The following is a 23,754-nucleotide window of genomic DNA, read 5'->3' on the forward strand; positions in this document are numbered from 1 at the left end:
GCATGACTTATTTTGTCCTGTTATCTAGATTAGGGTTGAGAATTACTTTCCAATTTAAACAAATGTTTTTTTTCTAAGTTTTGGAAGCCTGATCTTCTTACCCCACTTCTTTTTCTTGATCAGAGTCTTAAGAGCCTCAAATTAGTCTAATCCAAGAAAGTTGAATCTCCATCATCCTTTCACATTTCCTAATGTCTCTTCACCCTCTCTCTTTTTCTCTGGCTTGTTGCAGTACCTGATTAATTACTGATATATTTTTTTAGGATCTGAGCACACAGTGGCAAAAAAATATAATTTTATGTGGAGGTACTGCCATTCAGAGCAATAAAACTATGGCCTCATACTGATAAAATTGTATCTTACCTGTTAGAGTCTACAAGAATTCCACCTAGGCAACCCTTAAGCATGGAAAAACAGGCAGGCTTTGAGTCATTTTGGTAAATGAGTTAGCCGGTTTATCGACCCTCTGTTTAAATAGACCTGTTGGACTTTCTCCTCCTCCATTAGCTGCCCTCACACCATCCTGAACATTTGCGCTGCTAGAGGAAAGACAGCACGGCATCCCCACTGATCATGCAGCCAGCTTTCATCTCACTCATCCTGACTGCCATACATGTTTCTGTACTGGTGGATTGTAGACCGAGGCTCCAGGACCCAGAGCAACAACCACAACACCAGCAGAGCAGCTTCGACACAGGAGCCCATGCAGATACATCTGCTGGTATGGGCCGTTTTTACTTAGAACTGAGTGGATCAATAAAAAGAAGCATTCACAGAGACTTTCTAGGTAAGTCTACATATATCCATACAAACATAATTAGTTCAATTGCAAATGATTTCATTAATCTTGGAAAATGAAAGCCTATAAAACACTAAATGCAACATTGTTTTTTGTCCAGTTTAGTTCATTTAATTCTCAGAGTGCAAAACCTGCTTTACATTTATGTCCTTAAAGGCCAAAAAATGTATTTGTCCATGGAGAAAAAAATTTAGAAAAGGATTTTGAATGGTATATCTCTGAATACAATCACTAATATATGTTGTAATTTAGGTGTCCAAAGCATATTTTGCACGTCATCTACACAAACAAATTACAACCCTGGCAGCCAGGACAATTCATGTTGAAACTTTATACATAATATGAAATTAATTTGTTTGAATCTTGTTTTCTTGCAGTTGTTCTGCCAGTAAGAACAGATAAAAGCAACTTTGTGTCCATATTTGATTTGAGAAGAAAACGGTTCCTCTGTATGGACTCAAAGGGAGAGCTGTACATCTCTGTGAGTCTTTCTTTTTAAATGAATGAAGTCATGAAATGACTACAGGGAAAACAGTGATATAAATATTCTGTCTGCTTTTTTCTAACGAATAGAGGCAAAAGGACAGAGAAGACTGCCTCTTCTGGCGCATTTGGTTAGATCTGGCAAACCACCATGACACGCTTTACTCTACAACTGCGGGCCGGCTGCTCAAACTGGAGGGAGCGGAGCTGCGAGCTGCTTACTGGGAGCCACCTGAACCCTCCGCAGCACTGCTGGAGAGGTTCCTGGGTCCCTTGGTGAAGAGACAGAGGAGGAGTGATGAGGTGAACCCCTCTGATCCATTAAGATCACACTCACATCCTTCACATTCTGCCAAAGATCACAAGGATACATCTCATGGGCAGCCTGAGCAGGACCAGGCCGGTGCTGTGTCTAAAGAGACTATCACCTCCTGTGATGATCCCCTGCGGGTCTTACAGCCAAATGGGCCTGTCAGTCCTGTCAAGACTAATATTGCAGACCGGGCATAACAAGACTAAGATACTGAACTTGGGTTTATTAAATGAAAAGTCAAGAGGGGGTGCAAGTCTTTATTTTTGTTTTGAAAACTCACTTTATGTTTGACTGCATGATTGATGTAAGTACCTGTAGATACCTTGTCATACATTTGTGGACTGCGGTATCAGTGGAAGCGACAGAATGACTTACTAAGGAGTCAGGCTGACATTAGAGGTTGGTTTGAGGTCATGTGAAAGCAATAAATATTTTACAACTCCTGAGAAAAAAGATAGCATTTCATAAAATCTTTGAATCAAAATTTTCAGATTTAGTTTTTATGGAACACTTACACTACGTAATGTGCTCATAATAAACCTTGTTACATCACAGTGGCTTGTGCAGATCCTCTGTTTGAATAGCAGATGAAGGATAAGTTTGGCAACATTCGAACAGAATCATGAGGCAAGTTTGGTCCAGCGTCCTGCAGTCCTTGAACCTCTTTTGTCAGTTAAATTTTAAACCTTGGGCCAGATGTGGCAATGTTTGTTTTGTATATGTAAAAATGTGTAATCTGTAAGTAATTATGAATATTTATACATACATCTGTTGAGAAAACAAAAATGAACCAGTGCATACTATTGTTACTGAAAACAAAACTTTTTTTGGAGCCATTCATAAACAAGATCAAATTATGTCAGGTGCCGGACACCAATAGTCACAGCAATGAAAATGTATTTATTTATTGAAACATGTTTAATGATTTGCTTCCTTGTCTACTATGTTATTATTTATATATTTCATGTTGTGTTATTTCTGATGTGGAAAAATAAATGGTTACTATTCTGTGGATTATCAATTTGTATTTTGCTGGCATCTAAAGAGATTTGCAGACACATTAAAAACCTGCTCTGGGATATCTGCATGAGGGACAGTGTGAAACAGCATGAAGGAATGACCTATGACACAAACAAATTGAAATTTCACACATTAGTCCCACCAATCAACAGCAGCCCCTCTGGGCACAGATCCACGCAAGACTCTCCTTAGTCCTTGTTTACACAATCACTTATGTATCACCAGATAACCAATAAAAGTAATTTCCTGTCTAGCAAATCATTACATACTGATGGAAAAATAGGAAGTGGGAATGACTGTGGGGCTAATGTCCTTTCCTCTCCTCTGATGTTCATGTTTCATTGAAGTCCAAAAAAAACCCTCTAAAATACTAGTAAGTGCCTTAAAGTTTGAAGTCATTTCTGCTCAGGTTATGGTGATTACTTGTATTTGAGTCAGTGAAGATTTACTTTAACATTTAATATGTTCCTGGCCACAAAATGCACAAAACGTACAAGAACAACTAATAAATTGCTGCACAATCTGTTGACCACCATCCAATCGTTCTCCAAGGAAAGACAACATAAATCACATGATTATTATGCACACAACCTATTGGTTATGTAAGTGGTAAACATTGGGCCTGGACAAATAATGTCCAAATGAAGTAATGTATATGAAATGAATGTAGACAATAATGTTCTGCGCTGCAAATGAAGAAGCATGTTTACTAAAATGAAAACACTCAGTGAAAATGTAAAATCAAAGATGCAAAGAAAAACAAATGAGAATCAATGTAGACTGAATGTGTGTATTTAAGGAGTTTTATCAGGACACCTATCAGGTCTCCAAAATTAACACTATGACACAGAAACATGCAACAGCTACAATTTCTTATTCAAGAAGTGGACAGCATTCTTACATTACAGTGTTTTCATTTACAAAAACCCAGTGACAACAAGCCACTGAATCTGTAAAATACTTTTTTCCATACAATCCATTTCAGTAGTCACATACTGTACAATCCCTAGATTTCACAGTATGAAATACCTCTATAAATAATTTAGTTTTACAGTGAGAGTGGAGTGACAAAATGCAGTGCAGAAACAGTGCACACATGCTAAAGTACAACACATGAGGTCTTGGCTTGTGTTTGTCCTTGTTGAGCGAAGTGTTAATTCACAACAATGAAAAAGTCACTGATTTCCAAAAAGTCAACACTGTTGCAGTTGTGGTCTGTGTTCCTCCATAAAATCTATCATCTCCTGGAGAGTATATATAGAAACTCAGACTCATTAGAGCACAAAACTGCCCACTTTTACAGTAATGAACAACTAGACAGTAACAAAGTGATGATGACATTGTTCTGCAACACAAACTATCTGAGGTGAAATCAAGGTGCTAAAACCATGAAATTGCATTAAAATCCTGAATATACAACACTGTAGGCCACTGTATAAAATGATGAAAACGCATTATGTTTATCTTGATAATTCCACTGTGAAAACATACGAATAATAAACAACTTGCCCATTAATTGAATGAACTGTATTGTGAGGTGACTAAGCTCCAAATGAAAAAAATAAATAAGCAACATTTTAAAATAATCATCTGAATTGTAAACTTTCAGTATTAAGTCTCAGTAGTTTTTCCTTCAAACCTCTGTCTTCCATCCTGTCATCTAGCCCTCTCTGCTCCTACTGTTTAACATGGTCGCCCCTGTGGACGAACACACAGCTGATCCCTGACAATTTGAACCTGTCGTCCTCTTTTCTCAGAGTTAGTATAAACCGACAGAGTCCTGTGTTAGGACTTAAAGCGAACATATGTGCTTTGTCTGAACCCTGGGGCAAAGAACAATGCAACTCCTCCACAAAGTAGCGCACTACCACACACATGTACGCTCCGTGGGTGACAACCAAAGCATGGACTGGGACACCCCTGACCCCATCATCTGGCTTCCCCTCCACAGGAGATGTTTCTGGTGGAGCAGATGAGGAGGTTTCATCCTCCCCTCTGTGATTCCAGTGTTCGTCTCCAATTCGCTGGAGCATTTTCTCCATAAACTCTTTGACCCGTTCCTTCACCTGAACAGAGCAAAAGCCTGTTATAAACTGTTCACTGTTCGCTGCTTCTCTATTGTTTTCTTTCTACACAAACAGCATAATGTACGTTGTGGAAATGTGATTACATGCAGCAGTGAGGCATAAAAGTTAAAGGGTGTTGTATTCAGAACAACACAACATAGTCAGAACCGTTCCCATCAAAAACACACATGCCAACTCCAGTTTCATCCTGACACAACAACCTGTAACTTGTTTAGGAAAGCAGGGAGGGAGGCCTGTCGCTGACACCGATTGGGGCGCTCTGTGCTTACGTCAAATCTATCTTTGTATATGTGCATCATCATCATCATGTGCTGGTCACGTACAGGGTTGGAACAGAGTTAACGTCCAAGCCAAGATCCAATAGATGAAGCCTGACGAAGTATCTTTGAAATAGAACCCCCTCCCTACCCCCCCAGAGTCCTCCCACACAACCTCTAACACAAATAACAGAAAGCTAAGCAGTGACTTTTTAATCAGGGGCAGTGACGAACACTCTGCAGTTGTTTGACAGCGGAAGGGCATGTACTTTGACCCCCCCCCGATTCACACCAAGTGTTCTGGCAGATACATAAGAAACACAATCGTGTGGATGCAAAGAGGCCATGACATAGCATGTTACATCCTTGCAGAGAAAGTGGTCGACTGAGGACATGAGTGTTTTCTGCCACCTAGTGGTAGCCTACTATGTGTACATTGCATCAGGGCACACGCTATGTCCATGACTGGAGGTAAGTGTGCATAAGGATTTAATTTTATCATTACTATTATTACCAGCCACGACAGCAGAGCCGGTATTGTTTTCACCTTGTGAGTCTGTGTGTGTCTGTGTCGTCATGGCAAAATATCGTCCTAGAGACACTTAGTGTAGTGGGAACTGCCACAGAGGTTGTTTTGAGTACTTTGGCAGGTGTCTATATGTCTGCGGATAGATTTTGTGACTGCGGTAGTGTCACAACTCTGCAAGATAGTCATGAAACTTCACAGGTGTGTAGTTTAGATCAAAATGAAGATCGAGGCTGTGATCTGACCCATGAGTTGTTAGTACATTATTACTACAGTACATTATTACATGAGTACTCATAGGTCATTTTCAAAAAGCCTTGAATGCCAAGATGATCCTAGCTCACGGACACACAACTGAAAAAGAAATTTTGGAATCGGCAGTAGGTTAACAAACAAATAAATTCTTGTTAAAGTACAGTGCTGTTGGTACCCTGTGCAGAGCATGATCTTAATCCAAGCAATTTTGTGAAAATGTCACAATTAACAACAGAATAACAAGAAGAGGAGGAGGAAAAAGAGAGAGACAAACAAATGCATGTGGGAAAAGACCAAGAGGAGGACCAATATTAAAATAAATCCTTTGACAGACAAGCAGTTACTCCATTCTTTCTGAGCTGCCACCCCAACCTCACCTGCTCCTGAGTCTCCCCCTTTGGAGGTGTGAAGCCCGGAAATGACTGACCGGCTGCCTTGGCCATGTCCTTCACATCCTGCACTCGTCCACCCTCTGCTATTCCGAAGCTCTGAAACACAAGTCATTAACTGGATAACTCAGCTTATTTATTATTTGTATTAAAATGAATTAAGATACCGTTTTAGTGAGAAAAAATTTAGCTATGAAGTTATAACATCACACAGAAGAGGTGTCACTCACTATCTCTTTAAGTAAAGGGTCACATGCCATTTGTAGACCAGAACAACTGCTGTTGTGTTTCATTATTGTTTCAGCAGTCTAGAAGAAAAAAAAAACACAATCATCTCATGACGTACTGAGAGATTATCTGACAACAAAGAGGAAGAAGGAATGTTGTATAAAGTTTCTCTGTTTCTCAGGTGTGAGGTCCTTGATTTGAAGACCGTTATTTAATGTACATAAGAAATTCTGTAGTGTATTTCCATTACATGAAATCACTTGCTCCCATTGCAAAACTACAACATGTCACCTGTCGGGCCCGCAGCATATCACTGACAAACACGTTGCTGAACTTGACATCTTTCAGGTACTGGCCTGCAGCCTCGGCCTGCTGTAGCCCAGTCTCAGACAGAGGTGAATCTATAGCCTGGCCTGGGCGGAGGAGGATGGGAAGATTAAAGTAGGATGCAGAGAAAGGTCAAGAAAGAAAGAGAGAGAAATTGATTAGATTTTCTCAGTATCTTAGTACAGATATCATGAATCATACTCCTGTTGCATACCTTGTAGGAGGCCTTCTTTGTTGTACTGGGTTTCCCCACTAGAAGAAATAAAGGATGTATCATTGTCAACATTAAACTAACCAACATCTGGCTGTCATGAATTTGATTTCATGCTTATTATCATATATACACAAGGATATATGATCCCAGTATAACTATTTTGCTCAGTGACCTTTCAACAGGGAAGATGTTCAAACCTTGCTCCTGTTATTGCAGGACTATAATCACTGCTAATAATTATATATGCTCCTGTCTGACTAACAGTGGCTGTGTTAAGTTATTGTTCCAATTAGCTGATTAGTTCTTTATAAAATTTCAGAAAACAGTGAAAAATGCCTTTCATGGTTTCCTACAGCCCAAGGTAATGTCTTTTAATTGCTTGCTTTTCTCTGTCCAAAACCCAAAGATATTTGATTTACAATTATATACATTTACAGAGAAAAGCAGGAAGTCCTTAAGTATGCTTGCACTTTTGCTTGATAACTAATATCAAAATTATTGCAGATGTTTAATTAAGATGATTCATTTTCTGTCCAATGACTTAATCATTTGATCTCCAGTGTTATCTATTGCCTGCAATGTCATATGTAGTTTTAGTTGTAGAATTTATCCCTGCACTGATGTGAAGAAATGTTTTTATTTACTCTGAATGATGCCAACAATGACCTACAAACAATTAATAAGTAAAATGATTTTATAACTACATATGTATTATTAAAACAAAGAAATTATCATATTATACGAAATTTCTAAATCATAAGATCAAGTTTTGCTTTACAGATTTAGTGTGACCAGATAACCTACTGACAATACATTACTCATTGAGGCATCCTTTCCATGGACTGGATGATTCATTCATTCAGCCCTCTGGCGGTCATTGTGAGGCACTGCAGAGTCCGCAGACCACAGACCGGACTTGAAAGTACGGAGTGCCCGTGAAGTAGACTGGGAGAGCTGAATGAGGGTCACGAATCCCCGCTAGCTGCGTGTGAAACTGCCCTTGTTTAGAGTTAGCTTTGACAGTCCGCTAACCACTTTGTAAGTGCTAATGTTAAAACAAAATCAAGGCTGCGTTAAAAGCAGGGAGGCTACTCCCTGTCAAGACGCTTTGTGCCCGTCAGTAATGAGTGACACCTGCTGGGGTAGCATAGCACCTATCTAGCTAAAGCTAAATACAGACCACAGACTTCACTCATGTAACTAGTCTTTAAGTAGTAATGGGCTACACTAAATAATTTTAAAGTTTGCTCTCAACTTTCCACACACGCGCACACACTAATATAGATACCAACTATCCGCTTATATTAATAAATCAATATTTTATTGCTTTTTCCAAACTTAGGTCCAAAAATGGTAAATGGGACCGACGAGCAGCACCACTCGGAGCTTCTGTGGTAAACAAGGTATTTATCATACACATTCAAACAGCCTATGTCAATGTCAAATTCACTTACTGTCGAACAAGAGTTAGGCCAAATCTTAATGTTTTCATGCTCTTGAGGTTAATGACAGAGTAACACCGCATCAAATGTCCGGTAGTTTAAAAAGAAAACTGCCCTCAAACCGGTGCACTGTGTCCGTCTGAGCCTCGCGAGGAAATCACATTTACGTACAGACATCTGGACCACTCAGCGTTGGTAAGGACGAACACGGCACTTTCACAAGCGGCCCGACTGAAAGTTTAAGTATAAATTGTATAAATTATTACGATAATATCCCATTATAAATGTAATTATTCGATCGTACATCAGGCTGAACGCAAGTAATCCACAGAAACGCACTAAACTAAACTAAACGCTCCTCAGCACAGACTTCAACCCCTCCTCTGATTGGCTGAATAAAGTTATCAACACTAAACACACTTGTGATCAGTTAATATGTTGAATTTATTTACATCCACTTTCTTTCTTTCTCAACACAGGAGAGAGTTTTTAACCAATATTTCCTTAAATAATTACTTTAGACTGGAGTAATTTTAGGCTAAACGTAGCATATGTTAGTTACATCATTGGTAGGCAGGTGCTTCTATAATGTTCTCCACAATACAGTTCAACAGCCCAACAAACTACCTCCACCAAAATGATCGTAAAGATGACTCAACACCTCTATAAAACGGTTTGAACAAAAGCAGAACGTTATAACCTTCCTGAAATTAGATTTTATTGCAGGATTGTTGCATTTGACTGCATTAGTTTTATGTTTTAATAATTTCTGATAAAAAATTTCACCATTTATGATTTTGCACTTCTAGGGTGTAGCCACTAGGTGGCAGAGGTTGACACTTTCCCATGTCACACAATTATTTTTGCTTTACTTGGAACATTTCTCCAGACCTTTTCCTCTGGTCTAGACAGGGTTAGTGTCTCACTATAACGCAGAACATAATGTATTTATCACTATGCTACCAACACTATAACTATAATGTTTGCAGTTTTTTTTTTGCCTTAAATATACTGTAAGTAGATGTATTTAGTTGTCCATAAGTTCTCCATCACAAAGTGGTCATCACAGATTTAAAAGAAGAGTGGTCAGTGGTTGAAAATCCTTTTTTGTGACCACTATATTTCCTTACGTTTTGGTGGCAGATTTATTGGACTAAACTAAAAATATCAATAGATCACTTTTTTTCTCTAGTGCACATTGGCGGGTAGTGTTTATAACTCGTCTTCCTTATATTCTGGCCAGAGGACCACATATTGTCCTCATTTCGTCATTGCCGGTGATTGAGAAGTATGGCTGAACTTTGCTCTCCAGTTTCACTCTCACACACATACATACTAATCTATTGATCACAAAACAATTGAAAGCACACAGCTGAAAAGGAACACAGGCGTGGGAAATAGTGAGCTGATGTGGTGTCACACCCTTTAAAGCAGAAGTTTATTGAACAGAGGTTGTGCAACAGACATTTGAGGTACATGATATGAGTTATAGTGGAGGGGAGGCAACTCAAAGGGAAATCTGCACCATTGAAACTTCCAGATATCAGAATATTTATGGCTGGACCTGACAGCTGTAGCTCAACCCATTATTTTGTGGCAGTTACAATGGTGCGCACACACAATATTTCAGACCAAAACATATCTTTCTCACATACGGAATCCATATTTACTGACATTCAGAGTGATTGTGGTTGTATAAAGCAAGAACTGTACTTTGGCCATCATAGGAATACTGTTTTTCCCTCGCTCACACACAACAAATCAGATGTAGCACCAACATGAACACAAATGAATCATGCTTGAACTATCTACGGTATTAAAACCCCAAGAAAATGTTGCAGTGTTGTCGTGCCCCCCCTCCAATATAGGTTAAGTCCAAGTGGAAGCCTTGCATATATCCTGTTTCCCATTGTACTGAGCAAATTACTTTCCCACTAAAGCAGTGGGATTCATCCACAAAAATGTTGTTGCCTTTTTTCCACCCCCACTGTATTCTTTCTCCGCCGTTCCAGGCTCCCTAACTGCAGAGGTATAGGTGATGGATTTGTGTATTTATTTTGTCCAGTAATCCTGAGGTATAGGAAATACCACTGATGCAGAATGTGACTGAAGAAGGAGAGCAAAATAGATAAAAAAAGGGGGAAAGGACACATGCTATCTAAGCAAACTGTCAAACTGTACAAAGAACATTTCCAGTCGAGTACTCATTTCATGTTCTTCTATCACCATCTACTTCGTTTTTCTGAATGTATCTCTTAAGCAGTAAAATAATTATATTATAATACAAATGTTTATAAAATAGCAGCACACTCAAGTGACACATCACAACTAGGTAATGTTATTTTTTTGTATAAATGAAACAAATTCATAGCTTTTAGCAGCGCAAAAAGACAACAATAACTCAATAAAAATATTGACACTTTTTTCTTGATGTCTTCACACCTCCTCCTCTGTCCTCTCTTCACTTTGGAATACAGTATCTCTAAATCTTAGAAAAACCCTTTTGTGGGTCTGGTCACCCCATAACATATATCAAACACAAATTGTAAAGGTGGTCTCAATATATAACATGCAATAATAAATTGCAGGAAAGAAAATCACAACCATTAAGTTTGGGAGAGAGCTTACATCAGGCAAACAGAGGCAAAATGAAGGGGTCATATCAAATATTCATACAGGGATGTTTTGGCAAATATATCATTCAATTGCCCAGTTTTACTGAAAAACATCACTAAAACATTAGATCCCCACATTTTTCTTCAGTCTGACAAACATACACTCAGCAAAGTCACATACTGTCATGAAAAAAAAAAAAAAACTCAAGCATTAAGTCAAAGACACCTTGCCATGTGTCCCATTAAAACAAAACAAAAAAGAAAAAAAAAAATCTGTCTCTTGTCTTGTGCTGATGTCTGTCTGGCTGATGAACTTCCCCTTGCCAATGATTTGAAGCAGCAAAGCTCACAAGGGGACTGATGTGTTCACTAACAGACAATCAGCCTGAACAACAAAAGCCAGCACCATAAAAAAAAACTGACCAACCACTGCAACACACATCAGTTAAGGTGGTTTAGAGCAAAGGCTGTGCTCTGTCTTAAAAATGCAAACCTTGTTGCCCTCTGAAGAACATGTGCAAATATTGGATGTTACAACCACCCTTTCCTGTAGCTCATCGCTGCCCTGTGTGACTATCTGTGGCTGTGATGCAGATAAATAAAAAGAAAAATTCAAGTAAAAACAAATATTTCATTTCTTGACAAAGTAAAAGAAAATCAAACAGAACCCATGGATCAGTGAACTCTGTGTGAAGGCATTTTCCAATTCATGCTGGCATTTTGTATTTGTTCAAATTCTCTGCAATGGTCAGACTCCCCATCAACTTTCACTTGACTTGGGTAGGAATGTTTTTTTTTTTTTTTTTTTTTTTTTTTTTTGATCGGAATGTCCTCTCGTCGTAACGTGTGGAAAGCCATTTTAATTTGACTCTTGCTTGACAAAGGGTATGTCTGACGATTGGGAAACCAGCCCTACAAAGTAAACCAAAGAAAAGGCTAACAAGGAAAAAAAAAAAGAAAACATCCATTCACCTCCAATCACCACCCAACACATTTCATTTTACGTATCTCCTGGGGAGCATGTTCTCAAAGTGCTTTGCCATTGAAATCAACCCTATGTGGGACTCTAGATGCATTGACAGTATATTATCATCCTGTACTCCTCTACCCCCCCCCCCCCCCAAGAAAGTTCATCCTCACATGAGCACATACAGTCTTAGTTCCTCATTTAATTTCTGTGTAAATGGAAACCTAGAGCATATCTGTTGAGATAGCTGTGTCACTGTTGACATCAAATATGAGATATTAATGTTTGTTCCACCCAAATAAGCAGATTTCAAAGTTTTATTGTGAGGCCTTTGGGTGCCTTTTGTTCATTATCATCTTCCAGCCACTGGCTGTACATCATCCATATCTCCTACACAGCAGCATGCTCCTGCACCTTTAAAATCCTCCCTGCTCTACCATCCTGTGCCGTGCACTCCTGTGCCCTCCACAGTTCCACAGTGACTTCTTAGTTGCAAACTGTCCCTGTCCTTCTAATTCTTTCCACGCCACACCCTGTTTCCTCCCTGCTAATTAGTATGGAGGAGTCTAACGTCCCCCAGACTTTAAAAAGCATTACTTTCTTCAAGACATTGTCCTCTCCCCTTTTTCACATGTGCCATACATGCTGCACATTAAAGAGGTCATTACTCAAGACTCAAAGCAGCCTTTCACAACTAAGGAAACACCATATTGTAACAAAGTGAAAAGAATGAAGTCTCTGTAATAATTCATTGACAGAATGGCAGTAATAAACAAACACCTCGTGTGACCTCTGAGTCTGAGGTGAGACACCTCAGGAAAAATTAGAAAGATAAGGGGCTCTAAGTGAAAGTCCCTTCGCCCATATCCTCCTTCACTAAATCTTTTTCTCTCTCACTTATAGTCCATGCACATGAGTTTATTGTTGGCCAACAATGAACCATGATACACTGTTAATGCATGAAGGCAGTGATATAGCATAGATGCCCTGTTATACTGATGGACAAAGTACGTGTAGCCTCCGCTTGCTCCATAGTCTTTTAAGATAGAACTGTAAGCCGACGACTTGACTTTGCTTAAGTGCCTCACGCCGTAGGTTGCACACTGCTAATATAGATACAGGATCACATGTAGCATTCACACCACACACACCAGGATGTAGACACACACACACACACACACACACACACAAACACACACACACAGGCATGCATGCAAACTGGCATACTCACGTACAAACACGCACGCTTGCACACTGCACCTACAAACTGACACACACAAGCAGCCTGAAAAAAGGAGCTTATTGATTTCTACGACTCGGTTCCAAAATATGTCCAATAATAATATTAATAATAATAATAATTACTAATACTACTAATAATTATTACAATCTCGTCTCTTCCCTGGAATTGGGACCCACCAACTTTGAGCATAATGTTCTCACGGCTTCCTCTGTCTGCCTCATCCTTGACACACATGTGGACCTGCTGGTCGAGGAGCTCAAACACGTTTCCTCTCTCACACTAGCCACAAATGTGATAGTAGTAATAGTGATAATACTCATATAAAACAAAACAGAGAAAAAAAACTTAAGCCCCACTGTGATCCCATGTATGCAATTTCTGAATGGTTTCCACAACTTCTACCGTAACAGCCTCATTATCAAGCTGTGGTTAAAATATAACTTAAAGATCATACTATACAATCAAAGGCAGAATGCAAATATGATTGGCTTCCCTTCTGTATATCCAAGGCACCACAGAGCTTCATCTTGAATCAAATTTGTTGCTTTTAGACTAGAACATCATAGAAATCTATTTTGTGGGCAGGTGTTTTTGACTTGAAGAACAGAAAATCTACAAAAAAACTAGCAAGCATTGTTCTTTTTCTTTTAAAGGGCTTGTGTTTTTAACATTTTTTGTTCTTTTGTTCTTTTTTTCTGCTTTTAAGAAAATTGAGGTTTTTTTCATTATGCTTTTTTTTGTAAATCCTGTGCGATGATGCCCTCTGGTGGTTCACAAGTTGACATCACGGACGTCTGTTGGGGTGGAGGATTGATCCAGCTCGTCCAGACCTTTACCGCTGGGGCCCCTCTGTGTCTGCTGCTGCTGCTGTTGCTGCTGCCGCCCCTCGCGCAGGCTGCTCACCAACACGCGCTCGATCTGCTCCTGACACTCTTTGAGGACATCCTGCAATGCAACAAGAGAGGAGGAACAAGCTGTAACAATACTGTATATCCATTTTAATCTACTAATAGGGAGGCAGGAAGTTTCTATTTTTTTTCCAAATCAAGTCAGTTAAACTTTATGTAACAGCAAAGTGTCATTTTAGACATAGCAGAGGATTAATGAACCCTCACAATCCATCATTTATCATGATAAACCATCAGTTATCACATCATCCATTTTTGTCACTCAGAGAAGATAAGACTTTATGATGGATCATGAGCGCAAACATCCACATGAGATAGTTGGCAAAATATGACTTTTAGCACAGAAGCCTGAGCAAATACTTTCACCTACTTTTCCCATAGGTGAGTAAAACAGTTACTCATCTGCTCAGCATTTAATGAAGCTATAAGTTTGTTCAGCTTGGCTTCCATCAAGTGGTTCAGTCTGCACTGAAAAATACCGTACTGAGGCTGCTCAGAGGGGAAATGGCCTTCTACAACTATCATCATGATTAACAAGAGAAATCTGAAAACTGTAGTCAATGCTTGAGAAACAGGGGCCCCTGGTGTGGAAGCAGAGGGGCCCCTAGGCAGCCAGGGGTTTTAAATGACCAAAGACTCTTTAGCAGCTCCAGCTTCTGCCAAGGCTGAGCACAGACACGGACCAGACCCAAGCATTACATCAGTCCACCATGGTTGTGCACCGAACACCAGCCCTATAGAGCTCATGTGCATGTACACAAATATGTATATGTGCGTGCGCACACACACACACAAGCACGCACGCACACACACACATACACACACCCGTGCATGCAGACCACTGCCTCCCACCGCCCACCTATCCCACCAACTCTGCCATTCCCAAACACACACAAAAGCCAAACAGAAGTAGCCTTGACAACAGCGGCTGAAAACACAGGTAGTACTAAAGCTATGTTAATTACATCCACCTCCTGTGGGAACACAAAGGTGGTGCTTTTTTAACGAGAGCCAGTCTGTGTGCCTGCCTGCCTGCAGGGGATCCATCTGAGACCTGGCCAGCTCGCCTTTCACCATCAAAGGCTGCGGCGGCAATCTGAGAATCCACCTGGGAGAGGAGCCTCTCAACAGTGCTGAGCCCTCATATCCTTCCCTGATGGAGGGTTGACAGAGGGGACAGGGCAGCGCAGGAACAGAGAGCAACTCACTGGGGAGGGGGAGAAAGTGGGGAAGGGGTGGAGGTCTCAGGGGAGTGCTGAATGGGTTGTTGCAAGAGCGTAAGAGAAAGGTCAGACTGTTCTAGGGTGAGGAACAGCAATGACAGTCATTAAAGATAGAGTTGACTGTGACTGACTGACTACAGACCAATATGAATGTTCCTGTCAGACAGTCTGTAGGGAGGGTTAACACTGCTCTCTGGTGGTGAAATACTGTAACACAACTGAAGCCAAGTTGCTTGCCCTCAGTGCTACACACGTGCATAACATGACTGAGAGCGCCCCATGGCCGGAGGGATGGGTGAAAGTGTACCATTTGTGCAGCGGGGAAACATTCTTCAGAAATTCACAGCTAATTTAGACCTGATGGGCCACAGTTCGAGTCTGTGTTATAGCCTCTGGTGCCGCTGGGCCTCGGTCAAATGAGAACTGAGACTTCACTCACGAAAGGTCACAGTGTCAAAGGTCAAATAGCATGACACATTACAGGGTGAGACATGCATTGTGTTGTCAAAGGCAAACTTCTAACCCAACCTTCTAAACTGGTAACTTGTTAAAAATGCTGTACATATGGACAATGTTATGGAGGACTTTCTTATATTACATGACCACTGACAAAATGACTCAAGCTCTACGGGATTTTGCTTTTACCTGAAGTCTGCATGAACTAATTTCTGCCTTGACATCTATTTTATTTGGAGTTCTCTGGCATCTACTGATGATTAGCTCAAGAGAGTTTCTTTGGTCACAATCCATGAAGACTGATTTGATGTTGAGGAGGCTGGAATGATCTATGCTGGGTGCCTCTGGGACAACGTTTCCCCGAGCAACGGGTCTGACGTGGAGGAAACCCGACCAACGTCTGTCCCTTAATCTCCGCCAGAGGTTGGCCGCTAACATGGGTGTGTGCACACGCGCTCTCTCTCTCTCTCACACACTTACACACACACACCCACACCCACCCACCCACAAACGCACACACGCACAAACTCTTCCCGCTAACATGTGCCCCATTGGTCATAAAATCTCAATTCCTGTGAGAAAATTAAGTAAAGCGCAGTACATGTAAAGGAACTGCCTGTGTCTTACCGCAAGAATGCACGCCTTCACTTCTTAAAAGATATTCTCCCCCCGTCTCTGCTGCTCTTTAGAGCGGCAGTTCGGAGCCCATGCCAAGCCCCATGGGCTTTATTCGAGAAACTTTAATGACTTCAATGTGTGACTACTGGAAACACCAATACTGTTTTCAGAGAAGCTCTAGGTACTTGCGTACTGAGGGGGCCAACAGCACTGAATAAGTTGGCCATGGGAGGTAACGCTATACTGAAGCATCTTATTTTGCTGCCACTACCCGGAAAACGCATGACCACCAAACATCCTCCATCGTAGTTACAGTCCTCCTTCTATCCCATCTCAGACATACATCACACTGCAACAATGTGTCCCTCTGACAAATCAAGGCATGCACATTATCCCTGGGCGGCTTTTGTGACACTGGTGATAGGGGGAAGTCGTGCAGACAGACAAAACCAAAAGGAAGAAATGTGTGAAGCCATGGAATGTGTTTTAACTGCTGACTGTACCACACAAGACAGTGTTAGCTACTCTGGGAGGACTTGGTGGTCAGACAGCTGAAACAAACACAGAGGCAGACACACACTGACGACACACACACTACAGATTTCAGGGAATCTTAAAACAAAAAATCTGGGGGCTGACACTGGAAATAAGGAGTCACCACATGACTTGAATTTCCACAAGTCACAATAGAAAATGTGACCTTTCTCTTTCTTTAGCCTGCGTGCTGAAACACCACAAGTGGTGATGCCACAGGCTGTGTTCATAGAAATAATCTTTCATAATAAATGCATCTTTTCTGCAAGCATTTTGGCTCTAATCCATTACTGTTGAATACCCCCCTCAAAAAAAATGACATTTATATAGCTCATCCAGTCATCATGCAACTTATATGAAACCATTGATAGTTTGGCCAAAGTGGAAACCCCAGTGATTAAAAAAGAGGAATGAAAACAGGAAGAAAGGGAGAAACGGGAAAATGTGTTTCCGGTGTCTTAGTGACCTTGACTGAAAAAAAAGATGAATGAGAGAAAATGAGTGTCAAAACGAAAAAAAATCTAGGAAGTGATGGTCTTAAATGCATGCACTTCTCTAACCTCTATTTCCTGTTTTAATCATTCAAGATTAAAGGCCGGCCCTAAACGCTTGGCCTTCATGTGCTAACTAGTCTAAATTTTGTGTTGCAGCATCTGTTCCAGCTTTTTACTGTCACTAATGTTGACCTGTACAAGAGAATGCAGAGAAGGAGAATCAAAACTGATCTGTCTCCCACTTTAAACTTAAATTTCACATCTTCTCTCTCTACATGATGAGTGGTTCTCAGGCACACAGCCTCCTCTGCTGTCCCCAACAGGGAGCCCCTCTTGGCCACACCAGGTGTATGTGAGGCTAGTCACATTCTTCCAGCAGCCCAAGATGGTGACTTGGCCCTATCACATTTCCACTGGAAAACCACAGCTTCTGGATACCACAGATGCCAGCAGGGTGCCAGGGGGGTGGCGTTGGCCATGATGCTTTTGGCAGCAGCAGCTGCAGAGGTTGGCGAAACTTGCTTTGCCTTCATATTTTGCCTGGCTCTTTGGCCGGCTCACTACGAGACGCTACTCTACCATCTTGTCGACCCTCTGCACTGCTGGCCAAAGCCAAACACAGTATAATATGTGTACACATTTAGACTCAGGTTCATACCACCACCCGGATGACTGTCGCCAAAAATGAGGCTGAGGTGGCCCTTGGATGTTGAATTGACGTATAAAGCGGTTCAGCTTTGGGGAAAGGAAAGGTAGGGCAAGTGTTAAAATGACATGGTCAGTGATCACCATTTCCTCTTCTTAGTGTGTGAAAGTCGAAATGTTCAAACTGTATGTGACAAACTGTAAATAGCACTGAAGCCACTTATTAATGCTGACGACTACTTCTGAGGATTTGTCATGAGACTATGTTATATCGTTAGTGGTGCACAGGTCTGATGAAAGTTCTTGAGTAACTTTATGAACCAAAGGATACTTCATGTGTATAGTTTTAACTGGCTTCTCAGCAGTTGGTACTAAAGCCCTTCATATATGTTGAATTAGGAAGGGTGCCCTCTGCTGTGCCTCCTGTGTTTACTGCGAGCCATGGCTTGTCTGAATCCAGGAATGTGAGGAGTTGATCATAGAGACACAGAGCGACTTAATTCCCTCAAGTCTAAGACCTTGCAGCCTAAACACACTGAGGCCCTGTACTGCTGAGGCCAGCTATTTGTTTTTCCTCAGCTGCTGAGCGAGACTTCACACAGCTCGCACCAGAGGGAGCCATGCTTTCCAGCAGTGATGCATTATGGACCATAGGAGGAGATGAGAGAGGGCTGATTGTTGCGAGGGAGGCACGACACCCCCTCAGTGTCCTTTTCACACTTTAACAACTTTCTTCCACCTCCTTTTGGGACAGAATTTAACATACCAGGGCTGAGGTTTGGGATCAGTGTCACGGCCTTTGATCCGCTCCCTGTGCAGTATGCACACAAGAGCTCAAATGTTCATGTTTATATTAAGTTGGCTATTACTAACCAAAAGCCTTTTTCATCATGTTTGGTATTAGGGGTTCTCGTGCCAAGGCAGTGGCTTCAGAACCGGAGCTGGTCCCTGGGCACTGCGCTGTGGCTTCCCACTGCGTCTCAACAGTTAGGATGGGTCAAATGCAGAAGACTAATTTCCCCACAGAGACAAATAAAGAATAGCTTAATAACTTCACTTATCATCTCACAGTCCCACTCTCTTTACCCTTTGCGGTTCTGGCCACCTATTCACCCTTCCAGTGAACTATAGCGAGCTGAAACCCTCTCCCATCTGCGTGATGAAAGCCAGGCATCTCAGAGTCGGTAGAGGCCCTGCCTGTGTTTGGACTCAACTCACCCAGCACCGCAACATTCACTGTACCCAGACAGCCACACAACGGCCTGGCCAGCATTCCTGTCAGTGACAGAGCATACTGTAGATGCTCTCAACCTGGCTCGATTTAGAGGATTCTTTATATGAGGGGGAAACCCGACAAGATTGATGGAGAAGAAAAGAAACCTGCCACAAGCTACCTTAAAGTCCTGTCAAGTGTAGACTAGTGGAGACAACAGACTACGGACAAGTGGAGACTACATATGCAGTTGTAGCATGTCGATGATTTCTTTTAATCTTTCTTTCTCTTGACAAATATTGGCGGTAAAACCCGTGAGAAGTGGGTTTGTGGGAAGCTGAATCCCAATGAAGAAACTAAATCTGTGCGTGACATTTCAACATCTAAGCTACTGTCTGTTGCAAACACACAACCTCAACAAACATGAGGAGTTTCTTAACTTTTGACATAAATAAGAGGGATATTTTTCCTAGGAGAAGTAGCAAAAAACAGAATTTGCTTATTAACAGTAATAGATTGCGAAACAGTGTGTGTGGTAATTAGATGAGTTCCTTGCTGTATTTCACTGCAGATTTAAACTAATGGAAGAGAGGGAGCAGCTTATTCAGCGTTGAATCACAGAGTTACTGTAATAATTGAATGTAGATAAATACCAATGAACACCTAAATGATTCCTACAGTGATCTAAACATTTACTCCTCCACGTTCAAATATTACTCAGAAACATCCCCCCAGACTTTCCAGACTGACGTATCAAGCTCTTAGCTAAACCCTGACTAACAAGACCACACTGGGATTCTGAGTTTCAATATATATCTAACCCCACCAAGCTGCAATGAGTGCTCTAGATGTGACTGAGGAGTATAAAATAAAACTCACCACTTCTGTGTTTGTAATTTTGGCCAGCAGGTCTGTCAGACTGTCGCCCCACTGTGACTGGTCAGCTGAATCCAGCTGTAGGCCGCAGATCGCTGCCCCCACACTTCCTGTGGCGATCATGGAGGGAGGGTACATGGCGAATCTGAAATCTGTCAGAGAAAGAAATCCCAGTTGAGTTAAATGTGTTTTCAGTGATATTAGTTTGCAAATGATACAAAGAAGTATTTATTGTTGTTATTCACCTGGTGCAGTTTCTAAATTACTCTTTCGATTCATACACTCCACAAAAAGGGTACAGATACATCCCCCCCAGAGACAATATGATTTGGTAATCTAGCAGTCAGCTAATAAATAATCCTTCTATTGTACCAGGTCTGAACGCAGCGCTCACTAATGACCAGGGGCCTGGATAATGAGGGTTCACTTGGCTTGTAAAGGAGCTGAAAAGCAACCACCCTCACCAGCTCCCCACCCCAGTCCCCCTTTCCCCAGCTCGGCCCCTTTTCTTCCATCTCCTGAGTAAATCGTGTGCTCGCTGAAAAAAGCCCCATAGCGCTTGGAAAGGGAGGAATAAAGAGGCTCAGTGCCTCTGCCAATGCTCACTGCTGTAGGTCCTTTTTCCACGTGTGGTCACAGGCGTGCGTCTCAAAGACCAATAACCTTGTTAGCTCCCCTCACTGTCATTCATAATGCAAATGAGACAGCTTGTGAACGGGCCAGAAGCCCGAAAAGGCAAGGCAACTGGCATACAGGGGGAGAGTGAGAGCAAGAGAGACAGACAGACAGGGAGAGAGAGAGTTTTTCTCAAACACACACGCGCGCATACACACACACACACGCGCGCATACACACACACACACACACACACACACACACACACACACTCTTTTTTCTATTCTCTCTTTATATCTTGCTCAACTTCTACCTTTCTTTTTGGACAACACATGGCCTGCTTAGATGGGGGCAGTGAATGGCACACATGCCCCAGTCTTTGTTGCTACAACAGGCAGTGGTTTGCATTGGCGGCCCTCCTATCTTTTAGCATATTAATAGAGTGGCAGACCTGCAAGAGGGAAGGCAGAAGAGTGTGACTCCATTGTCCAGAGTCATCACCTCATTTCACCCAATTGAGAGACACAGCATCCATCCCCTCTCTGCTGATACCAATTCAGCGAGACAGGCTGGACAAAGACTGTGGCTGGATGGGGAGGTGGGGGCAAGGGGGTCAATGGGGGGAAGGAAGATGAAGAAGGAGGGATGGACAGAATGGCGACAAGGCAACAAGGAGAAAAGAGGGGAAGGTGGTGGGCGTGGTGGGAGAGGAGAGGGTGTAGACAACTCTGCTGCACATCACTCTCAAGTCTGTGTCCAGACTCTTGTGAGGTTTTGGAAGAAGAAAAGAGTCGCCCTCCAGCGACCCTCACCTCCTGCCCCCCCCAGCCCCCGCCCCCACAAATATGCCTCTGTTCCTGGGCCACCTATGGGCTAGAGGAGTGGGCAGTGGGGGCATAGAAACAGCCTGCACATTAACATATTGCCATATTCAATTGCAAAGCAAACTGCGTGCGATGGCTCTGAAGGAGATTTTTCTTCCTTCTTTTTTTTTTTTTTTTATCTGGAATCAAAGAGGTAGGCCCTTTGATAGCTGTAAAGGCAGCCCCTCACTGCCTTTTTAACATGCACAGCCAGGCGCTTTCTCATCTTGTGGGCTCAGTGTTGACAAATAAATGAACTTATTATACACCCCTGTGTTAGCTGCTGGGCCTCTGCCAAGGGGCGATTTATTAAAGGCTACCTCGAGCCAAGAGGAAAGAGCACACAAAGCCCCTCAGCATTACATCACTGCTGTAAGAGCACAACTTTCTATAGAGGGGTAAAAGGACAAAAGCATACGCGGATTTACTGTACGTGTGCAGTGAGTGCAGACTGACAGGCAAGGAGACAGACACCTCAGAGACACAGGCAAGAGACAATGCACCAATTCCTGCATGCTTTAGGATGCACACACACACACACACACACACACACACACACACACACACACACACACACACACACACACACACACACACACACACACACACACACACACACACACACACAGCACAGATGTAGGTTTGTGGGTGAGCTGAGTGGCGGGCAGTGGGCAGCAAGCTGATTTTTCGCACTCAAGACAAGACAGGTCTGTAGCAGAACAAGGACGCGCGCGTGCAGCCGATGCGGGCTGACACTCCGGCCTGGTGGCTGCTGCATGTGGGGGGAAGAATGGCCGTATTTTAGGAGGCCCTCATTGATATTCATGTTGAGGATAAACAGTGTATGTAGCTGAGTGGGGACGCCTGCGATGGAAAGCTCCCTGTGAGCAGCGGCTGGCTGGCCTGGCCTGCACGCCTCTCACCCCCTTCAATGGCCCTTTCTCCTCCCTGTGCCCCTTCGTCTCCATTCCTCCGTGTTCCTACCCCCTGAAACTTCAATCCTCAGGCCTCTGGTCACACAGTCTGCTGCCCTACATGGCCCACTCCTCCTGGGTGGCTGCAATGCACAGTATGCACATTAAACTTGTAAATTAATTAAAGTTGGAAAGTTGAACAACAGCCAAAAGAAGAAGAAAAAAAGCTCTCCTTTTCACCCGCTCCTCTCTTTCCAGAGCTATAAATCAGGGTCTTGTATTCTATACATGCAGCTCTTATTGACCTTGTTTATTAAGGGAGCAGCATTACGAGGACCTAGGGCCTGTTGACTGCTTAAGGCCAAAAACAAACATCATTTTGGGATTGGCATGACAGTATGTTTCACCATTAATGCAACACAGCCTGGTAGTCAAAACAAGTTTGTGGCGAGCTGCTCAGACGGTCCACCTAGTGTAGCTCCTTGAGACGCACAAACAACAACAACTTCCCAACCGGGCTGTGAGGAGTTCCTCCACATGTAACAAGGGGAGAAATCACTGATTAAGAAACAATAACTTGATACTGCTATCTGTCATATTCCATTAGTTCTTGTTCCAGACTGTCACTCTGGAGACAAACACAAAACAAAACTTGGGAGAGTCTGAGTCATGCACCCTGCTCAAACTGTGATTTCAACTCATTTACCAGAAGACAGCATTCCTCCTTAATTGTAGCATCCTGTGACAACTCTCCTCGGTCTTGCACCATCATCTCCACTGTCACAGCTGCAGCCTTGAGGCGCTGGTAACGTCAGTGATGAGGAGCATACAGATTTGGATTAGGTCAAGGGAGGGATGCAGGAGAGTTCACTTTTCTTCACAATGGAAGAGCACAAACCGGTAACTGTATCTGTACCTTGTTTCAAAATTCAAAAACTCCCCCTCCTCTTTCTGTCCGTCTCTCTTTGTGGATGATTTGGACGATTAGCAGCTCAGCAGAAGTAATTAAAAGCCACTCATTAGAAAAAAAAAAAGTTGTGTCCATAGAGAAGGAATAAGACTGAGAGACGCTTTGGTGTCATGACAAAAGCGTTCACATCAAGGTAGCTGACATTTACTTCAAATAACAAATATTGGTCTTTGTGGTTAACGTGACCTCCAAGGAAAACACGTAAGTTTAAAAAGGTTTTGATTTCTAGGCCTTTTTGGTGGGATAACTGCAGCATCCAA

At 42.2% G+C, this 23,754-nt stretch overlaps 3 protein-coding genes across 5 annotated transcripts in view; 1 reads left to right on the forward strand and 2 right to left on the reverse strand.

Moving 5' to 3' along the window:
* The first annotated feature begins 517 nt into the window (after positions 1–517).
* Positions 518–2,599, forward strand: LOC111225236 (fibroblast growth factor 23-like). Its single transcript, XM_022749981.1, has 3 exons — positions 518–787; positions 1,177–1,280; positions 1,373–2,599. Exons 1-3 carry the CDS (start codon positions 574–576, stop codon positions 1,790–1,792), a joined length of 738 nt encoding a protein of 245 aa, XP_022605702.1. The 5' UTR covers positions 518–573; the 3' UTR covers positions 1,793–2,599.
* Positions 2,600–3,399: 800 nt separating this feature from the next.
* On the reverse strand, positions 3,400–8,689 carry LOC111225217 (probable fructose-2,6-bisphosphatase TIGAR A). Its single transcript, XM_022749958.1, has 6 exons — positions 8,353–8,689; positions 6,899–6,936; positions 6,649–6,770; positions 6,360–6,437; positions 6,118–6,228; positions 3,400–4,681 (listed from the first exon to the last, which is right to left on the reverse strand). The coding sequence occupies exons 1-6, from the start codon at positions 8,421–8,423 to the stop codon at positions 4,292–4,294; spliced, it is 810 nt and encodes a 269-aa protein (XP_022605679.1). The 5' UTR covers positions 8,424–8,689; the 3' UTR covers positions 3,400–4,291.
* Positions 8,690–9,738: 1,049 nt separating this feature from the next.
* The window catches only part of LOC111225171 (G1/S-specific cyclin-D2-like), a 146,241-nt gene continuing 132,225 nt past the window's right edge, over positions 9,739–23,754 (reverse strand). For all 3 annotated transcript variants that reach the window (XM_022749866.1, XM_022749863.1, XM_022749865.1), the window contains 2 exons: positions 20,136–20,284; positions 9,739–14,110 (listed from right to left, as the gene is read on the reverse strand). In XM_022749866.1, coding sequence (XP_022605587.1) covers positions 13,937–14,110; positions 20,136–20,284 — 323 coding nt within the window. In that variant the 3' untranslated portion in view covers positions 9,739–13,936. The remainder of the gene's footprint in view (positions 14,111–20,135; positions 20,285–23,754) is intronic.

This window comes from Seriola dumerili, unplaced genomic scaffold (genome assembly GCF_002260705.1).
Source record: "Seriola dumerili isolate Sdu_G_001 unplaced genomic scaffold, Sdu_1.0 BDQW01000147.1, whole genome shotgun sequence".
Taxonomy (NCBI): domain Eukaryota; kingdom Metazoa; phylum Chordata; class Actinopteri; order Carangiformes; family Carangidae; genus Seriola; species Seriola dumerili.